Below are 18120 nucleotides of genomic sequence, written 5' to 3'. Positions count from 1 at the left end.
TTACAGTTAAGTTTGGACTTAATCAACAAGTGATTGACCGTGGTCATTAATCCATAACAATAATGGCGAAGAAGACCAAATGAAAAAGAAGTATAGACAGTCAAGTGTGGAGCAAGCAACCAATGTGTCTATTCCGTGAAAAGGTGTTTTGTTCTCAAATGAGGCAATGAAACTGTCCAGGCTTCTTGAACATTTGAAGAGAATACACAAGAACTTGCCTTATCTTCAGTCATTTTGTGAAAACTTTCAGAAACAAAAAACACTTCAAAACACATTTGCCAGCACTTCATAACAAAACAGTGATAGTTTGTGTGCTGCACACAACATTTCATCACACATTGCTAAATTTGGAAAGCCCCATATAATTGGATAAGAACTGATTCTGCCAGCAGTAAGGGAGGTTCTGAGTATGGTTTTGCATAAGTTACCAGATAAAATAATTAAAGTGATCCTGCTCAGCAAAAACTCAGTTCAGAGATGAACAGATGAAATGTCTGAGAATGTGGAAGACACATTGTGCACATACTTGGGACAACAGAATTTGCTCTGCAGTTGGGTAAGTCAACTTTCTCAGGCAACAAATCTTTACTTCTTGTTTATGTTCACATGTCATAAAAGATGGTTCAAAATTTGTTATTTGCAAGAGGATTAGAAACAGATACAAAGGTGGAGTTAATATTTTGTGTTGTTGAGCAATTTCTCAAAGAGAGGGACATTCCACTCACCAACATGCTCACTTCTGCAACAGATAGGGCACCAATGATAGGACGCCATTGTGGGTTTATTAATTTCTTGATAAAAACTGTATCTAACATATTTACTATTCACTAGGTAATTCACAGAGCACATCTTGTCACATAAAGATGTGATCGGCTACACAAATCATTAAATACTATTATTGCAGCTGTAAATGAAACCAATTCCCATGTTCTTAATTCTCAACTATTTCAAGAGGTTTTCAAGAGATTTTGAGAATAATGAACAGTTTGAATGTTTACTGTTGCAAACAGAATATTAGGCATGACATTGCTTATTTGTCACAATTATTCGCAAAGTTTAATGAAATCAACCTTCAATGCAAGGAAATTATGTGAATCTTATCAAAATCAAATGTTGTCTCCATATTTCTGTCCAAGTTAACACTATCTAAGTGCAACATTGGCCATCATAATCATTTCCAGTTTCCAAGCCTCTTGAGTTGGAAGAGAGCTAACATAGAGATGATGATCTTCAAGTATACTATGCCCACCTGGGCGAGCTGCATAAAGCCATGTCAGAGAGATTTCAGGATTGTCTCTCAAAACGAGTTCCTGATTGGTAGTAAATCTCTTCCTCAATACTTGTAATGAGGAATTAACAGGAAGGATATTGGAAGACCAGATCTCACTACAAGATCATTTTGAACTGAAACTGAAGTTCAAAAAAAAAATTACATCAACACTTTTGGTCGCAGAAAGAAATCACTGAACACTATCCTGCATTGTTGAAGTAGGTCAAAATGTACTGTATTGCCTTTCCTATATTATATTGATAAAAGCGCAGTTTCAGTACAGTCACCCACCTTCTTTCAAAGCAACAACACAAACTGCAAATTACTGAATGTGGGGGATCTAAGACTACTGACTGACATTCAGCCTGATGTTGTGAAGCTGATATCACTGTGCCAAACCCCTCCATCTGATTGAAAGGTGAAAAAGCAATGAAGTAATAAATAGTTAGACTGCTAATGTACACTCTAAAATTGCTGATGAAAGTTTTATTGTAATCAAATAATTTTATTTGTAGCTTTAAATAGATTTGAATAATCTTTGCTATTGTTTGTCACTGCCTTGAATTTGTGGTTCCTATTTTCTTTCACTAAGCATCATAAATCAAAATTCTGTATAGTTTTTATGTAATGGCCAAATAGGGATGAAGAGGGCACTGGGGATGTGTCTGGGAACCAAGGGAGCAGTAACCCCAAAAAATTTAGGAACCTCTGCACTAAAGTCTCACCTGATTTTAATATAATGCAAAAACTAAATTAGAATTAGACTCAGGCTTATTATTAGTGACATGTTGTGGTAATGAGCAAGCATGGTAATGAGAAGAATCTAAATTCATCATATTGGATGAGTGAGATTAAAATGCAAAAATAAAAAGAAACAGAACTGAATCTGAAATTAGAATAACAAAATCTCCCTTTTGCTAAACAGATGCGTCATCAAACGAAAAACCAACACTGGCCTCTAAGAGGTAGATTTTAGGGAGATTTTGAAATTGGGGAATGTAGAACACAGGGTAAGAGCTAAGGCCTTGATAGTTGAAGTTATGATAGCCAAAGGTTGACTGATTAAAGTCAAGATAAACCTGAAGTATTTTGGAAGGTTGTGGGATTGGAGGAATTTTCAATGAATGCAAAATCTCATAACAATGAGAAATTTTAACTTGAAATTTTGCCTGAACTAGAACTCAAGTAAATAAGCAAACACAGGGATATAAGATGCATAGTAGTTAAAACCTTTACAATGCCCCTTGTGGAGACCAGGATGAACAAAACTGTTAGTTCTGGGCCTTATAACCTAGAAAACACCCCTTTAAAATAGTCTACTCCTTGCTTGATCTATCATCTGCTTTCCCCAGTCCAAGCTACTAGACACAATGACATAACTCCTGCAAATGGCACATCCCTGCAATGGAATTCACTGATCACCACACAAACCCATCCCATTTCCCAAGCTCCACTACACTTTTAATAGGCCACACCAGCTTCCATCAGACAAACCCCACACTCACATCCTACCAGAATCAATATGTCCTCCCATAGTTTTGATTAACACCCCTAATAGCCCCCACTTTTACCAATCTGCAGCCCTAAAATTTTACTCCCACCTCGTTTCCCAATCTATAGCTTGTAAACTGAGTTCGTAAGAGACTGAAGATATTGTAATGCAAACTGCTGGAAGAATCTAATAGCTCAGGCAGCATCTATGGAGGCAGAGGAAATGTCAATGTTTCAGGTTGAGCTGTTGTCTCCCAACTCTACCCCTCCCTCTTCCCCGCTCAGCTCCATCTGACCATTATCCATCTTTCACCTTTCTCACCTCCTTATACTGTCTATCCCCCTCTGATGCAGGGTCTCGACCTGAAATGTCAACCATCCCATTAACTTTTCAGATGCTACTTGACCTGGTGTCTTTCTCGGGTTTTTGCTGTCAACTGTTTTTGCCTGAGAGCAACAATTTTCCGTAAAGCAATTAAATTGCAGAAAACATTTAGAAAGTCTCTTTGATTGACATATTAGCACACACATTTATGTGTGCTTTCAATAATGTATACACACATGCACACAGAGCAGACACCACAGAATACAAGTTATACATGGATTTAAAGCAACACATAAAATTCTGGTGGAACTCAGTAGGTCAGGCATCATCTATGGAAAGGAATTATCAGTTGCTGTTTCAGGCAGACACTATTTTAAGGTTTCAAGTCTATGGATTTAGAATTTTAAATGTTGCAGCATTACTAAAAATAAAAGTCAAACAATCCCCAGGTTGCAACAGCGTTTCTTTCCCAAGAAATGCTTGCAACTTGAATTTTTTTGTAAGTTGAAAAGAGAAGATCACAGAAACAATAATCAGCTGCTAGCTAGCCACTGTGACTCATTGAGCTCAGCACTTCTACCTCTGCTTGTCCCAACATTTAAGTATTGCAGCTCAAAGGTGGAATGGAGTAAGTGGAAAGAGAAGGCATGCAGAAATGCCCTGTCCCACCCAACAGAAGATACCAGCTGCTCCAGAGCAGACAAGAAGTCCATCCTCATACGGCCCACTGGTCTCCCAAATGCTTGTTTGCTGGTGTGATCTGCTCAAAAGTGTTGGTTACCCAGTGAGGGCTTGTACAGAGCACAGAGGCAGAGTAAATTGGAAGGCAAGATCAGAGCTAACAGGAATGATTATGGTAAAATGGCAAATTATAATATGTTAAATAATGAAAAGGATAATGATACATGGCAAAAAGGAAATAGTGAAAGGTGAAGCAAAAGAAATAAAACATGGCTCGGGAGCAGATTTGTAACACTAGCTTCAGCATCTGCTGTTCAAACATGACATCTTCAAAAGAGTATCCAGAAGTTAATCAAATCATGTGGTGACTTCTTTCAATATTGGAACATAGTACAGCACAGTATAATCCCTTCGACCCACAATGTTGTGCTGACCCTTAAACCCTGTCAATTAGACACCAATGAAGTGTGGTATGACAGACTGAAGTGACAATTGAAGTGCTCGATGAATAGAAGTGACCAAATGCACATCTATCCTCTGAGTAGAAAAGACCTATGTTTGATCTTACTATTTTAAAGGAGAATGTGCCATAAGCTGAGTGAAGTGCATGTGAACTGCTATGGGCATACTGAGTTTAGAGCCTTGAGTGGCATCTCTTGCACTTATTCGAAAAGCAAGCAGCTGGGAATGACAGAAGAGTAGACCAGGAATGGACCATTCTGAGGAAATGATATTTTTAGAATGCTGAAAGATGAGGGGGAGATGGCACATTATATCACTGAATATAATGCAAAGGCTGAAGATGATATGTTGATTGCAGAAGCTAGTGCAGCTCATTTTAATCTGCATCTAACATGATCATCATAAGTCATTCTTTGGAGTCTAGGCTGGGAAAATGAGGCACAAGAACATGAAGCTTACATGAACTAGCAATTTCTCTATCAATGGATACTAAAATCTAATGTAAAGTAACATTAGAAGGCTTTATTGTCAGATTTACACTAATTTTCATAACAATTTAGGGATAAACTAGCTATTAATTTCTGAGCTGTTATTCCATCTTAAAAGACAAACCAAAATTTTAAAATTCATCGTTATGTTGATTGCATTATCATTCCTCTTCTCTTTTTGCAATGTGACAGTAAGAGGCAAATATCAGAGCCTCGTTGACAACTGCTTGATATTCACCTGGGCTTCCTCTGCATCTTGTCCTTGCTCTAACCATGTCATCTAGAATAGAACCAAAAAAGAAGCCTCACAATCAAACCATAATCACAAATACATTCTTCTAACTCACATTTTCCTCCCCTGTCTCTGCAGCTACATTTGGAAGAATTATGTCATTCTATTACCAATTCCCTGAGATGAAGATTGGGATTTCCATACCATAACTTAAGATAACAACTTAATCTAGCTACAGCACACGTGCTGACTCTGATTTAAATTAAATACAATGTTCAATTAATATGAAAGTCAATGTCAATTAAATTGCAGCATCTGACATAAATTTATTTGAAACCACATCACATACCATCTGAAATTTTAAGCCACACAGTTAAAATTTCAGTGCCAATTCCTTCAAACAAAAATAGCATTTGGCTTTCTCTCTCATGGGCTTGTAATTGCATCATTAATAGCACTTCTATCTTTAATCCCCAAATTACCCTGATCATTCTGCACCTAATGGGTTAATGGCATTTTTATATTTAAGTGCCACAAGGCTTCATGGCACAATCCATTTCCTACATTTAATTCCCACACTGCTCCAGATCAGTGCCAAGTGTAATATATTGACAAAGGTTTAACCATTATTCTGTTGATGAATGAAAATAATTTCAAACAGTCAATTTTCCAAGTGAGTTAAAAGAATCCCATCATGAAACATTGGAAAGTAAATCAAGAAATGAAAGTAAATAACTTGCAAACTGTTTTACCTCCTCATTACCTCCCAGATTTAGTCCTATCTGATGTTGCAGAAGCTGTTTTATCTTGACCCATGTGATTATAAGCTGATGCCTCACAGCAATAGGAATAACATCAGAGGGCACTCTTCCATTTGTTATGCGTAACGCATATTCACAGATCTACAGTCCAAATAATACTGTATTAATCATTCTCATTAATAGCTCTAAAATAAACCAAGCTCCTGCTTATGCAGGGTTGCCTCCAGAGTCTGAGTTAGTTTTATTTGGAAAGCCAAAGTTTGATGGGGGAAACTGTTTAAGCTAGACAAAATTATGAGGGGCACACACAGATAGAATTGGTAGATAATGGGAAATGATTCTCCTAAGCATACTGCAGGTCAATAGAAGGCAAAGCTTTAATGTAAGAAATAGGAGTATGGAAGGAATTTGAAAATGAATTGTTTTGAAATAGAACACATAATTTGAGAGAGTAAGGAAGAAGATACTCTCAAACCATTTAAGTAGTATTTAGATGAGTGTTTGATGCATCATAGATAGATACAAAGCTATAGGCCAAATTAGTACACATAAATTATTGATGGCCAGCACATACATGATGAGCCAAATGGCCTGCTTTCATGCTCTATGACTCCCTATCAATTTATAATATTTATTACATTGAAAATTTATACTTATGCAGGCACTTAGTATGTCTTCTGTGGTTTATGTTCCATGCAGTGTAGTGATTTTAAACACAAAGTTTAGCTTAATGATATAAATCTAATAGGTAATTAATTATGATTTCAATGGAATGAATTATGTACACATCACAGGAAAACAGTCTCAGTAAACCTTAGACTTGTCACATATTTAAAAATACTACTTTAGATCATGACGTTAGGCCCAGAATTAGGCAATCTGGTGGTGCAGTGACATCAGCACCAAACTCCAGAGCGAAGGTTCCCGAGTTCAAATCTAGTTGAGCCGTTCCCGGACATGCTTTCCATCCGTGCCAGGCTGAGTGTCGAGCTCGCAACTCGGCCTTGTAAAAAAATAACACTGCGCTGTGAGAAGGATGTGGGGACCACTCACAGAATCTTTCCTCCAAGACAACCACTTTGAAAAAAGTGGTTGCTGAGGCTCTGGCAGAGTGTGGCACACAAAAAAAAGACTGCTTCGCTATTCAAACATGGCTGATTTATTTTTCCCTCTTAAAGCCATTCTCCTGTCTTCTCCCATAATCTTTGACACCCATAATAATCAAGAACTTATCAACTTTTGTTTTAAATATATCCATGTACATTTAAAGGTTGCATGTGATCCATTTCAACACTGCTTTAAGCTTAGTACTTTATCAATGCTGCAGACAATCCTCCCTTCTTGGTAATTTATGTTAATCATTTCAAATGAATATCATTCCTTTAATATGCATCGCTATAATATAATGATAATGATTGCAGTTAAATTATGTTGCATGCAGGATTGAAATACTGAAATTTGAAGGACAAAGTCAAATAAAATCATTTTGTTTTTCTGCATCATGCCATTAAAAAACCCTCTCAGAATACTTCTTAGTTCTATCAATGTTCAAATTTCGAAGTACATTTATTATCAAAGTATGTATAAATTATTCAACCATCAGATCTGTCTGCCTATGGACAACTACAAAACAAAAAGCCTGAGCGAACCCAATTAAAAAAAAAATCATGTAAACAATAAAGCAAGCATCAACATTCTGAATGAAATTGAGACTATAAACCAAAGCCTGACACAGCCGGAGTAGGCCCTTTAGTCCCAGTCTCAGTTCATCACACAGAGGTGCAAATCACCATGAAGCTTGCAGACACTAAGCCCAGAGCAGTCAAAGCACGACATTGCCTCAGCCTCAGCATTGAGGAGATCAGAGTAAAACATCACAGAGCAGAACTGGCTCAACCCTTGCCTCTGATCCCAACATCCTGCATTTTCAGTCCATCTGGCTCAGCGTTTAAGTTGTCCAAGCACTGGGTCACCCCTGCACTCGGACCCTGGCCCCGCAACAGAGTTATGCTCTGGGGTGCTTCTGGCCCATACTCAACCTTTCCAAATTGGCCTGGTGCTTGGATGGAATCAACCTCGTCCCCCCATTTAGGTGGATGGGCTTCAAATCAACTCTGCTTTAACTTTTCTCCGGTCTGCTTACACTAACTTCGTTTCTGACTCTGACTCAAACTCCAAGTTCTCCTGGAACATCCTTCAACCTCATTGCAACTCTGTCTTGCACCCACAAGCCTTGACCCTCAGATCTGCCTCACCTTTGCTCATCCCTTCATTGTTTGCTGTGATCATTTACCACAATTTTCCACGTAAAAAGTGGTATTAATAGAGCATTTAGACAAATTTCTTGATTTGAAGACCACCAGTAAGCTATCGTCCACCTTCAATAGCGCCATCTTAAACTGGAGACATATGTAATCTATATTTCACAAACTACTACTCTATTTAAATTTCTACAGGAAAACATATTATAATGCAATTTTCTGATAGCTGGAGCTTGAGGAATGCACTCAGAACAATAGCATAACCTGTAAAAATACTTGGTGAATTCCCATACCTGGAGAGCTTCATTTAAGTGAGGAATACCTGCAGGATCAACAGACAAAACCCGTGGAATGTTTGTTTTGTCAAGTTTTTTTGCAGCTGGCTTTTTCTTATCAGGATGTGGAGAACTCTTGTCAGATTCACTTTTTTCAGTGCTAATTGGTATCCAAGGTTGAATCAAGCCTTGACATAGACCATTGCATAGCATTACTAAAAGCACAGTTTGCCTATTGAATAACAAAAACAATTTCTTAAGTGTCATATCCTTTATTGACTTGTGTACAACATAACAAACAGTATTAGCATGCATATCAATATTTCTGTTGATGTTTCAGGTAATGATCCTTATTGAATACCCTCAAAAGAATTGTTCTGCATTCACAATAGTGTTAATTCTGCCTGTTATATGTAATGCTGGCGGTGTCTTTAAGGCTCATAATGTGTACACCTTTCCTTGTTTTATTTTTCATGACTATTTTTCAAAATGCCATATATGTGGGCATGTAGCTTTTCCTTTAGTAACATTAAACCTGAGAGAAAGTTCAGTTTTTTATGGCCAATCCATGCTACGCTGGTGGGAGAGGAAAACTGGCCTTTTTCACGCTATCACTGGACACGCAAACTTACCCACGGTGTCCTGTCTTCTTCAATGCATCAAGAAGTGCCTGAAATGGTTTCACAAGTTCCTTATATCTCCCAGCAACTAACAGGTGGTGATTATAATTCCAGATATAGACTGCAGCGTTGCATACAATGATTGCTTCATTTAATTGCACACCCAGTTCTGCAGCTCGTAGAAAGCTCTGTGTGGCAGAATTGGACAGATAATCTATCCAGTTTCTGAAAATAAATACATAAGTATTAAGGATAGAATATTACATTGTACCTCCATATCAGCGATATCTTATATTGTAGACTGTACAGATTTTACGTTGTTGCTGGAACTTAAGTGCTATGAACTACTTGTTGCCACAGTTGAAACTAAATTCAAAACCCCTCCAAAAACAGGTGCATGAATTACAATGCAGATTTATATGCTTTTTCAGTGGAATGCAGGAAGTAGTTTTAATTTTGAACATTAAATTCATTGGTGCAATTATAGTATTCTTTCATCTGAGTCCACAGGCAAAAGATTAATGTAAAGTGACTTGCTTCAGTTAGAACTGGTCATCATTGCTTAAAACTATTCTGTACCCTTAATGTTGATAATCAGAATCAAAATCAGGTTTAACCCCACTGCCATATGTCGAGAGATTTGTTGTTTTGTGGCAGCAGTACAGTGCAATACATAAATATACTATAAATTACAATAAAAAATATATTCTTATAAAAATTATAAGAAATTTGAAAAGTAGGAAGAACTAACCAAATGGTAGGGAAGTTGGGGAGGGGGCGGGGGGAGATCAGCCAATTTTTTGTGCAGTCAGTGCTGGATCTAATTCTATTGCTGAGGCCTTCCGAGGAGAAGGGAAAAACAGTTTAGATGATGCATATTGAGATGAAATTCACCCAATAATATCACAACCAAAAATTATTCTGATGTATAGGATGTAAATAACAGAAGAATGCACCTTATACTTTGTTCCACTTTCTGCATCACAATCTTACTCCCTTCCTTTTGGCATTTCAAATTGTTAAGAACTGCAGCTGTTTCTGTGCTGTAGCTCTCTATGACTCCATTGGGACAGGTATGGTGGGTTACGATCCAGGTCCCTGTTGAGGCGACTAGGCAGAATAACAGTTTGGCATGGATTATATGGGCTGAAGAGCCTTTTTTGTGCTGTAGTTCCCCATGGCTCTATGAACAGTCAACAGATGAATAGAAATTGCATAATAGAAGGTATAGGCATTCTAAAACCCTCAGTCAACATCTGAGATTCACTTGTTCCCATCCTTAGCAGGAACTTTGGTGAAATTGGCAGAGAAAGTAAGGTTGCAAATACTGCAAAAAAGAGATAAGTGGTTTTCCAGCAATGACTGCGGTCCAGGAGGAGCAGGAAATTCACCATTCTGATTCCAGCAATTAGCACTCTTATAGTTCTTAAATATTATCAGTTCAAACATTTAATCAGACCCTGCTGTTTCAGCTGAAAAGATTTTTGTTTTAATTTCACAACCTCAAAACTGCAAACTAGAATCCACATACCATTTCCACATTAACATGTTAATACTGGATCTTTATCTCTAACTCTTACATCATGCTTTTGTAAGACTTGAGATCTTCAGGCTGTTATCACATTTATTGCTTTTAAGAAAAAATTGTAAATTATATCTTCTTTAAATCTATTTCACTTTATGCATGAGAAATAATTTGAGAAAAGAGGAACAGTGATAAAGACATAAGATTGAAATACCTGTAAGTAATCCATTCTGGAGATTCCTCTAAATTTTTGGCTACAAAGCCTGGAGAATGAGTTTGTTTGTCTCCTGGGAAAACTGCCTTGTTGTTGAACAGTGCACCCTCTGATCTTAACAACTGAATTGTTGCCTGAACAAGGAAGATGTAATAATAAACCTTTAACTCAATAATTAAAGAAATAAATGTCACTAAGCAAATTTATTATTTTTGGAGAGACAGCAGATGGTGAAATCTAAAACAATAATCTTCTAGAGGGACTCAATGAGTTCAGCAGCATTTGTGGAGGGAAAGGAACCACTGAGATTAATGATAATTTAAACCAACATATTAATGAACTACCTACCTCTCCTTTAATGAAGTGTATGTCAGCAAGTAGTCTGATTACATCAACACTAGAATAAAATGTTTTGCGTGATGAATGTAACAACAATGATGAGATCTTAGGACTATTGTCTAAATGAGCATCAGGAACAGTAAGACTTGCTGCATTATCACCTAAAATAAATCAAAAATGGCACGCATGATACATTTTCCAAAGTATGCAGATGAACTATGTACTTTTTAAAAAATAATACAACCATTTCTTTGATCTTACCTCCCTCACTTCTTTCTAGTTTCCATCGTCCATCATCATACAGCAGGCAAAATTGACAAGCAACACGGCAAACATCCCAAACTTCTTGCTTACGAGCAACTTTAACTAAATCAGTCCAAATTCCCACCCTATAAGCACAATAAAATATTAAACCAATGTTCTGTCTGGTTTCCCATGTATATGTACAAGAATCTATGGTGTAATTTAAAAAAAATCTGTTACATTCAATGCTCTAGGCAATATACACGCTCCAATCACAATTTCTGGTGATCAGGTTATTAACATTTCCCTGATTGATAATATTTAATAATGCATATATCGGCCGCTATATAGGGGAACAGGCCTACAATCCTCGGACTTGCCTGATGTTGGGAGCCGGAGATGGAGACGTCTAAAGCGATGTGCGAGGAAGCAGAAGTGAGGCAAATGGGCAGGGGCCCATGCCAGGCTAAAAGCAAACCCTAGCCGGCCGGCTCTCCCGTCCATTCTGCTCTCCAATGTCCGCTCCCTGGACAATAAAATGGACTACATCTGACTCTAACGTAATACTCAGCAGGAGTACAGAGTTTGCTCCGCATATGTCTTCCCAGAGACATGGTTCACTGATGGGATTTCGGACGCTGCCATCCAGCTAGATGGGCTAGCTTTGTTTCGTTCAGACAGAGATGCAGCTGTCTCTGGTAAGGTTCGCGGTGGCGGTGTCTGTGTTTACATTGACACAGAATGGTGTAAGAACTCTGTGCTGGTTTCCAGACACTGCTCATCGTTAGTGGAGTTTATGGCAGTTCGATGCAGACCATTTTATTTGCCACGGGAATTCACCTCTGCCCTTATATTCGGTGTCTACATTCCCCCCAGCGCTAATGCTAAGGAGGCGCTCTGTGAAATGTACGGGGCTATTAGCTGTTATGCCTGCAGCCCCCTCCTTTGTGAGAATCGCAAGATCACTATTGGGTTGGGTCAGGGGACCCAGGAAATGAGAGAGAGACGTGCAAAATGCCTCATTCCCCGGCGATGTAAAGCTACGGGACATGGCCATTGTCTCTTGGAGACACATTTGTGGATTGAAATACTATGCTACGTGAACGCCCTCAGGCAAAGTGGGCTGGGTGAGAAAGAGATTGCATCACCCCAACCTGATTGACATCTACGACCCTGCGAGTCAGGATAAAAGAGGGTCTGTAGGAACAGCCCCTCAGACGCACCAGAAGAAACGCTAGCGACCCCGTAATAGCGGGAAGCCATTTGAAGGAGGCCACGTGCGTTCAGTTCCGTTGCTTGGGACTGGTGGCTGGAACCACGGAAAACGGCTTTTAGCTAGCAACGGGGAAATCAACTCCCCCGACTCAAAGGACTGGCATCATAAAAGACCTGGGCAAGTTTAAAACCATCTCTCTTAAATCCAAAACGCTGCAGCTTGAATGAACTAACAGTGACTGTTATATTTCCATCGGACAATACATTATCCCCTAGACAACGATAGAGCTATTTCTTATTGATTATTATTATATCCGCGCTTTTAGATTTAGTACTGATGACGTATATTATCTGTATGTTTGCATTAATCTTATTTTTGTGCCCTTTTATCAATAAATACTTTTAAAAATAGTACCATCAGACTTCAACGGACCTCTCTTTTCTTTCTTTTTAAATCTTTTTATTGATTTTAAGAACATAACATAAGTAAAATATAAGTACAAAAAAAACATTTGAGAGTACACAATAGATTCATTAATAATCAATTATATATTATCAATGTAAAAAGTCTCCCAAACTTATAATATTAATATAAAGGATTTAAGACAAAAAGCACACAAAAAAAAAACCCCAAAAAAGAAGAAGAAAAAAAAACCAATATATATAAAAAAAAACTAACATGGGCAATTGTATAATGTTAAGTACACACAGTAGTGCCAATGACTCCGAACCTCCATTTATACAATTCAGGATGGTAGCAATAAGGTTCAGGATCAGACCATTTAACTCACATGAAAATGTTGAATAAATGGTCTCCAAGTTTCCTCAAATTTAACTGAGGAGTTAAAGACCACACTTCTAATTTTTTCTAAACTCAAACAGGAAATGGTTTGAGAGAGCCACTGAAATACAGTTGGAGGATTAATTTCTTTCCAGTTCAATAAAATAGATCTTCTAGCCAATAGTGTAGCAAATGCAATCATTCGCTGAGAAGAAGCAGATAAGCACATATTATCTATCATAGGTAGACCAAAAATTGCAGTAAAAGGATGTGGTTGAAGATTAATATTTAAAACTCTTGAAATGATATTAAAAATATCCTTCCAATAGCTTTGTAAACAAGGACAAGACCAAAACATATGAGTCAATGTAGCAATATCAGAATGACATCTATCACAGGTTGGATTAACATAAGAATAAAATCGAGCAATTTTATTTTTAGACATATGGGCTCTGTGTACAACCTTGAATTGTATTAGAGCATGTTTAGCACAAATAGAGGATGAGTTTACCAATAATAAAATTTTTTCCCATTGCTCAGTAGATATAGGGTAATGCAATTCTTCCTGCCATTCCTTCTTAATTTTTTCTGATATATCCGGCTGTATCTTCATAATCATATTGTAAATGATAGCTACTAAACCCTTTTGATAAGGATTAAGAGTTAAAATTCTCTCTGTAATGTCCAGTGGACATTCTTTCGAAAAAGACTTTAATTCATTATATAAAAAATTTCTAATTTGTAAGTATCTAAAAAAATGGGTTTTAGGTAAATTGTATTTGTTAGATAACTGTTCAAAGGACATAATGTTATCATCCAAATACAGGTCACGAAAACATTTTATACCTTTTGTTTTCCATAGGAAAAAAGCCTGATCTATAGATGATGGCCGAAAGAAGTAATTAGATATTATAGGACTTGACAGTATAAACTTATTCAAGCCAAAAGATTTACGAAATTGAAACCAGATTCGTAATGTATACTTAACTATGGGATTAGTTATCTGTTTATTAATTTTGAGTAACGAAAAAGGAAGTGAAGATCCTAAGATTGAGATCAATGAGAAATCTTGCACAGATTTACATTCCAAATTTACCCATTGTGGGCCAGCTACTGTAGTCAATTCTTGTGTCCAAAATATCAAATACCGTATATTAACTGCCCAGTAGTAAAATCTTAGGTTTGGTAAAGCCAAGCCACCCTCTTTCTTTGACTTCTGTAAATATTTTTTACCTAATCTAGGATTTTTGTTCTGCCACAAATAGGAAGATATTTTAGAGTCAACCATATCAAAAAAAGATTTAGGAATAAAAATTGGTAATGCTTGAAATAAATATAGAAATTTAGGTAATATCATCATCTTAATGGCATTAATTCTGCCTACCAAAGACAAAGAAAGTGGGGACCATCTATTAGCAAGTTGCTTAATTTGGTCTATTAAGGGGAAAAAATTAGTTTTAAACAAATCTTTATGTTTTTTAGTAATTTTAATACCTAAATAGGTAAAATAATCTGTAACGATTCTATATGGTACATGATTATAAATTGGAATATACATATTTAATGGAAAAAGTTCACTCTTATTAAAATTCAATTTATAACCAGAAAAATTACTAAATTGAGCAAGTAAAGAAGAAATAGCAGGAATAGATTTTTCAGGATCAGATATATATAATAATAAATCGTCCGCATATAATGATACCTTATACATTGCCTCTCCACGGGTAATGCCTAAAATATTGGGTGATTCACGAATAGCTATAGCCAAAGGTTCTAAAGCAATATCAAATAATAAAGGGCTCAAAGGACAACCTTGTCTTGTACCGCGAAATAATTGAAAGAAAGGGGATTTTTGATTATTGGTAAAAACCGAAGCTAAAGGTTTATGATATATTAACTTAATCCATGATATAAATTTTGATCCAAAATTGAAATGTTGCAATGTATTGAATAAATATGACCATTCGACTCTATCAAATGCTTTTTCGGCATCCAAAGAGATAATACATTCAGGGATTTTAGATGTAGAGGTATAAGCAATATTAATTAATTTTCTAATGTTAAAAGATGAATAGCGATTTTTAATAAATCCGGTCTGATCCTCAGAAATAATCCGAGGTAATATATTTTCTAATCTAATAGCTAAAATTTTACTAAAAATCTTAAAATCCGTATTCAGCAAAGATATAGGACGATAGGATGCACATTCAGTCGGGTCTTTATCTTTTTTAAGAATTAAAGAAATAGAAGCTTCATAAAAAGATTGTGGTAGTTTACCTATACTTAATGCATCTTTAAAAATTTTACAAAGCCAAGGAGAAAGTATAGAAGAAAAGGATTTAAAAAATTCTGCGGAAAAACCATCTGGACCTGAAGCTTTACCCGAGTTCATTGAAAAAATAGCCTTTTCTATTTCAGACTCGGTAATAGGTGTATCCAAAAATACGTTATCTTCAACAGTTACTTTTGGAATATTCAATTTCCCTAAAAATTCATTCATAATAGAAGAGTCCTTAGTACATTCTGATTGATATAAGGAATTATAAAAATCTTGAAAGGCTTTATTTATCTCTTTGTGGTCAATCGTCAAAGTACCATCTTGTTTACGAATCCTAGTAATTTGTCGCTTATCTGAAGCAATTTTCAATTGATTAGCTAGTAGTTTACCTGACTTATCTCCATATGTATAAAATTGAGCCTTCGATTTAATTAACTGACTTTCAATCGAGGAGGTTAATAGTAAACTATGTTCCATTTGGAGTTCCACTCTTTCTTTATAAAGTTCTTTACTAGGAGTTGATGAGTAGATCTTATCAATTGCCTTAATTTTATCAACTAATGTTGATATTTTGGAATTAGTTCGTTTCCTAACTCCAGCAGAATATGAAATAATCTGTCCACGAATATATGCCTTAAAAGTATCCCATAAAATTCCACTAGAGATCTCTGCTGTAGAATTTATTGAGAAAAACAAATCAATTTGCTGTTTAATAAAGCTAATAAAGTCAGAGTCCTGCAAAAGAACAGGATTAAGCCTCCAACTTTTCGTACTAATATATGAATCCGTCACCTTAATAGATAACTTCAAAGGTGCATGATCAGATATGGTAATTGAGTCATATTTACAATCCATGACATCTGTGAGTAAATGCTGATCAATGAAAAAGTAATCAATTCTTGAATAACTATGATAGACATGGGAAAAGTATGAAAACTCTTTGTCATTAGGGTGTAAAAAACGCCAAATCTCACAAATAGCTGAATCAACCATAAAGGAATTAATAAGAGAAGCCGATTTATTCGGCAAGATTTGAATGGGCTTGGACCTATCCATCACAGGGTTTAAACAACAATTAAAATCTCCGCCCATTATCAATCTATATTGATTCAGATTGGGAAAGGATGTAAATAAACATTTAAAAAATTCAGGACAATCAGTATTTGGAGCATAAACATTAACTAGAAGAACTTTTTGATTACAAAGTAAACCAGTAATAAGCAAAAATCTACCGTGCGGATCTGAAATTGTTTCATGATGTATAAAAGCAGTAGATGAGTCTATAAAAATAGACACACCTCTCACTTTAGCTTGCACATTTGAGTGGTATTGTTGGCCCTTCCAGAACCTAAACAAGCGCTGACTATCCATCTTCCTTACATGAGTCTCTTGTATAAAGATAACATTAGCATTCATTCTATGGAATACATTGAATACTTTTTTCCGTTTGATCGGATGATTTAAACCATTAGTATTCCAAGAAACGAAATTAATAGTCTTAACCATCATGACAGTATATATTATAGTTAATACATAAGTTCAAAAGAAAAGTGAACTCATGAACCCGGAAGAAGGAAGTAAGTTCAAAAGGAAACCGGAAGTCATAGCACTGCAGCCATTTTTGTAGTTTCATATGCGCCCAAAAAATAAAACTAAGCAAAAAGCAAGCAAAAAACAAAAAAAGAAAGAAAAATCCCCCTCCCACCACCCTTGAAACCCCAAGAAAAAAGCCAAAAAAGGCAAGCGAGCAAGCTAATACTAAAACTACCCCCATGTCTCAAGACGGCAACTCGAACGTAATAGAGTTAAGAAAATACACACAACCCACATTATAAAAAGGGTAATACTACAAAAGTTAAGATATAAAATTAGTGTTATAAATGTATATAAACAAAAAAGTTAAAAGAAAAGAATTAAAACAATAAATAAAAGTTTCAAACTTTCAAATACATCAAAACAGTTATGACGCTCCAAACACTGGAGTCAGTCGGGAAGAAGAAACGCCATTTTTTTTCTCAGTTTTAATATTCAGATGTTAAAAGTATAAAGGAAAGCGTATATCGTTTTTTATTTTAAAAAAAAGAAAAACAAAAGAGAAACCCTAATCGGTCATTTTCAACGCAAATAGATTAATAATATGAAAAACTATAAAATCGGCATAAACCTAGCAGGGAAAAAAAGCTTTAATCGTATATAAAAAGTATATGCAAGCCATATAAAAAAAAGGGACCCATATATCAAACCATAATAGATCCAAATTTATAGGCTAAATTACACTGATCAGCCCAATAGAATGTCATTGATCCAGGAAACCTTGAGCATCCGCAGGCGATTTAAACAGCCGAACAGTTCCATCATCCAGGGCGACTCTCAGATGTGCTGGGAATAACAGCGCTTGCTTGTAGCCTTTCTGGTGGAAATTCGACATAACCGATCTGAAAGCCAGCCTAGCCCGTAATACTTCTGGGCTATAGTCTTCCAAGATACGAAACTTGAAATTTTGATGGATAATCATACCTTTTTTACGAGCCACACGGATCAAGCGATCTTTGATATGAGGATAGTGAATCCTCAAAATTATGTGCCGCGGCTTCGAAGTTGAACTTGCATAAAATCTTGTTACCCGATGTGCTCGATCGATTATTGGGGGGGGATCCAG

At 36.3% G+C, this 18120-nt stretch overlaps 1 protein-coding gene across 1 annotated transcript in view; it reads right to left on the bottom strand.

Annotated features, from left to right (window-relative positions):
• Positions 1-18120, bottom strand: part of cfap46 (cilia and flagella associated protein 46) — a 196688-nt gene that overhangs the window by 121624 nt on the left and 56944 nt on the right. Inside the window, exons 13-19 of the mRNA XM_073027519.1 lie at positions 11206-11333; positions 10954-11105; positions 10606-10739; positions 8879-9091; positions 8265-8478; positions 5702-5851; positions 4956-4997 (exon numbers count right to left, since the gene is read on the bottom strand). Coding sequence (XP_072883620.1) covers positions 4956-4997; positions 5702-5851; positions 8265-8478; positions 8879-9091; positions 10606-10739; positions 10954-11105; positions 11206-11333 — 1033 coding nt within the window. The remainder of the gene's footprint in view (positions 1-4955; positions 4998-5701; positions 5852-8264; positions 8479-8878; positions 9092-10605; positions 10740-10953; positions 11106-11205; positions 11334-18120) is intronic.

The sequence above is a fragment of the Hemitrygon akajei genome, chromosome 23, assembly GCF_048418815.1.
Source record: "Hemitrygon akajei chromosome 23, sHemAka1.3, whole genome shotgun sequence".
In the NCBI taxonomy this organism is placed as follows: Eukaryota; Metazoa; Chordata; class Chondrichthyes; order Myliobatiformes; family Dasyatidae; genus Hemitrygon; species Hemitrygon akajei.
This window is presented reverse-complemented; position numbering and strand designations above follow the sequence as displayed.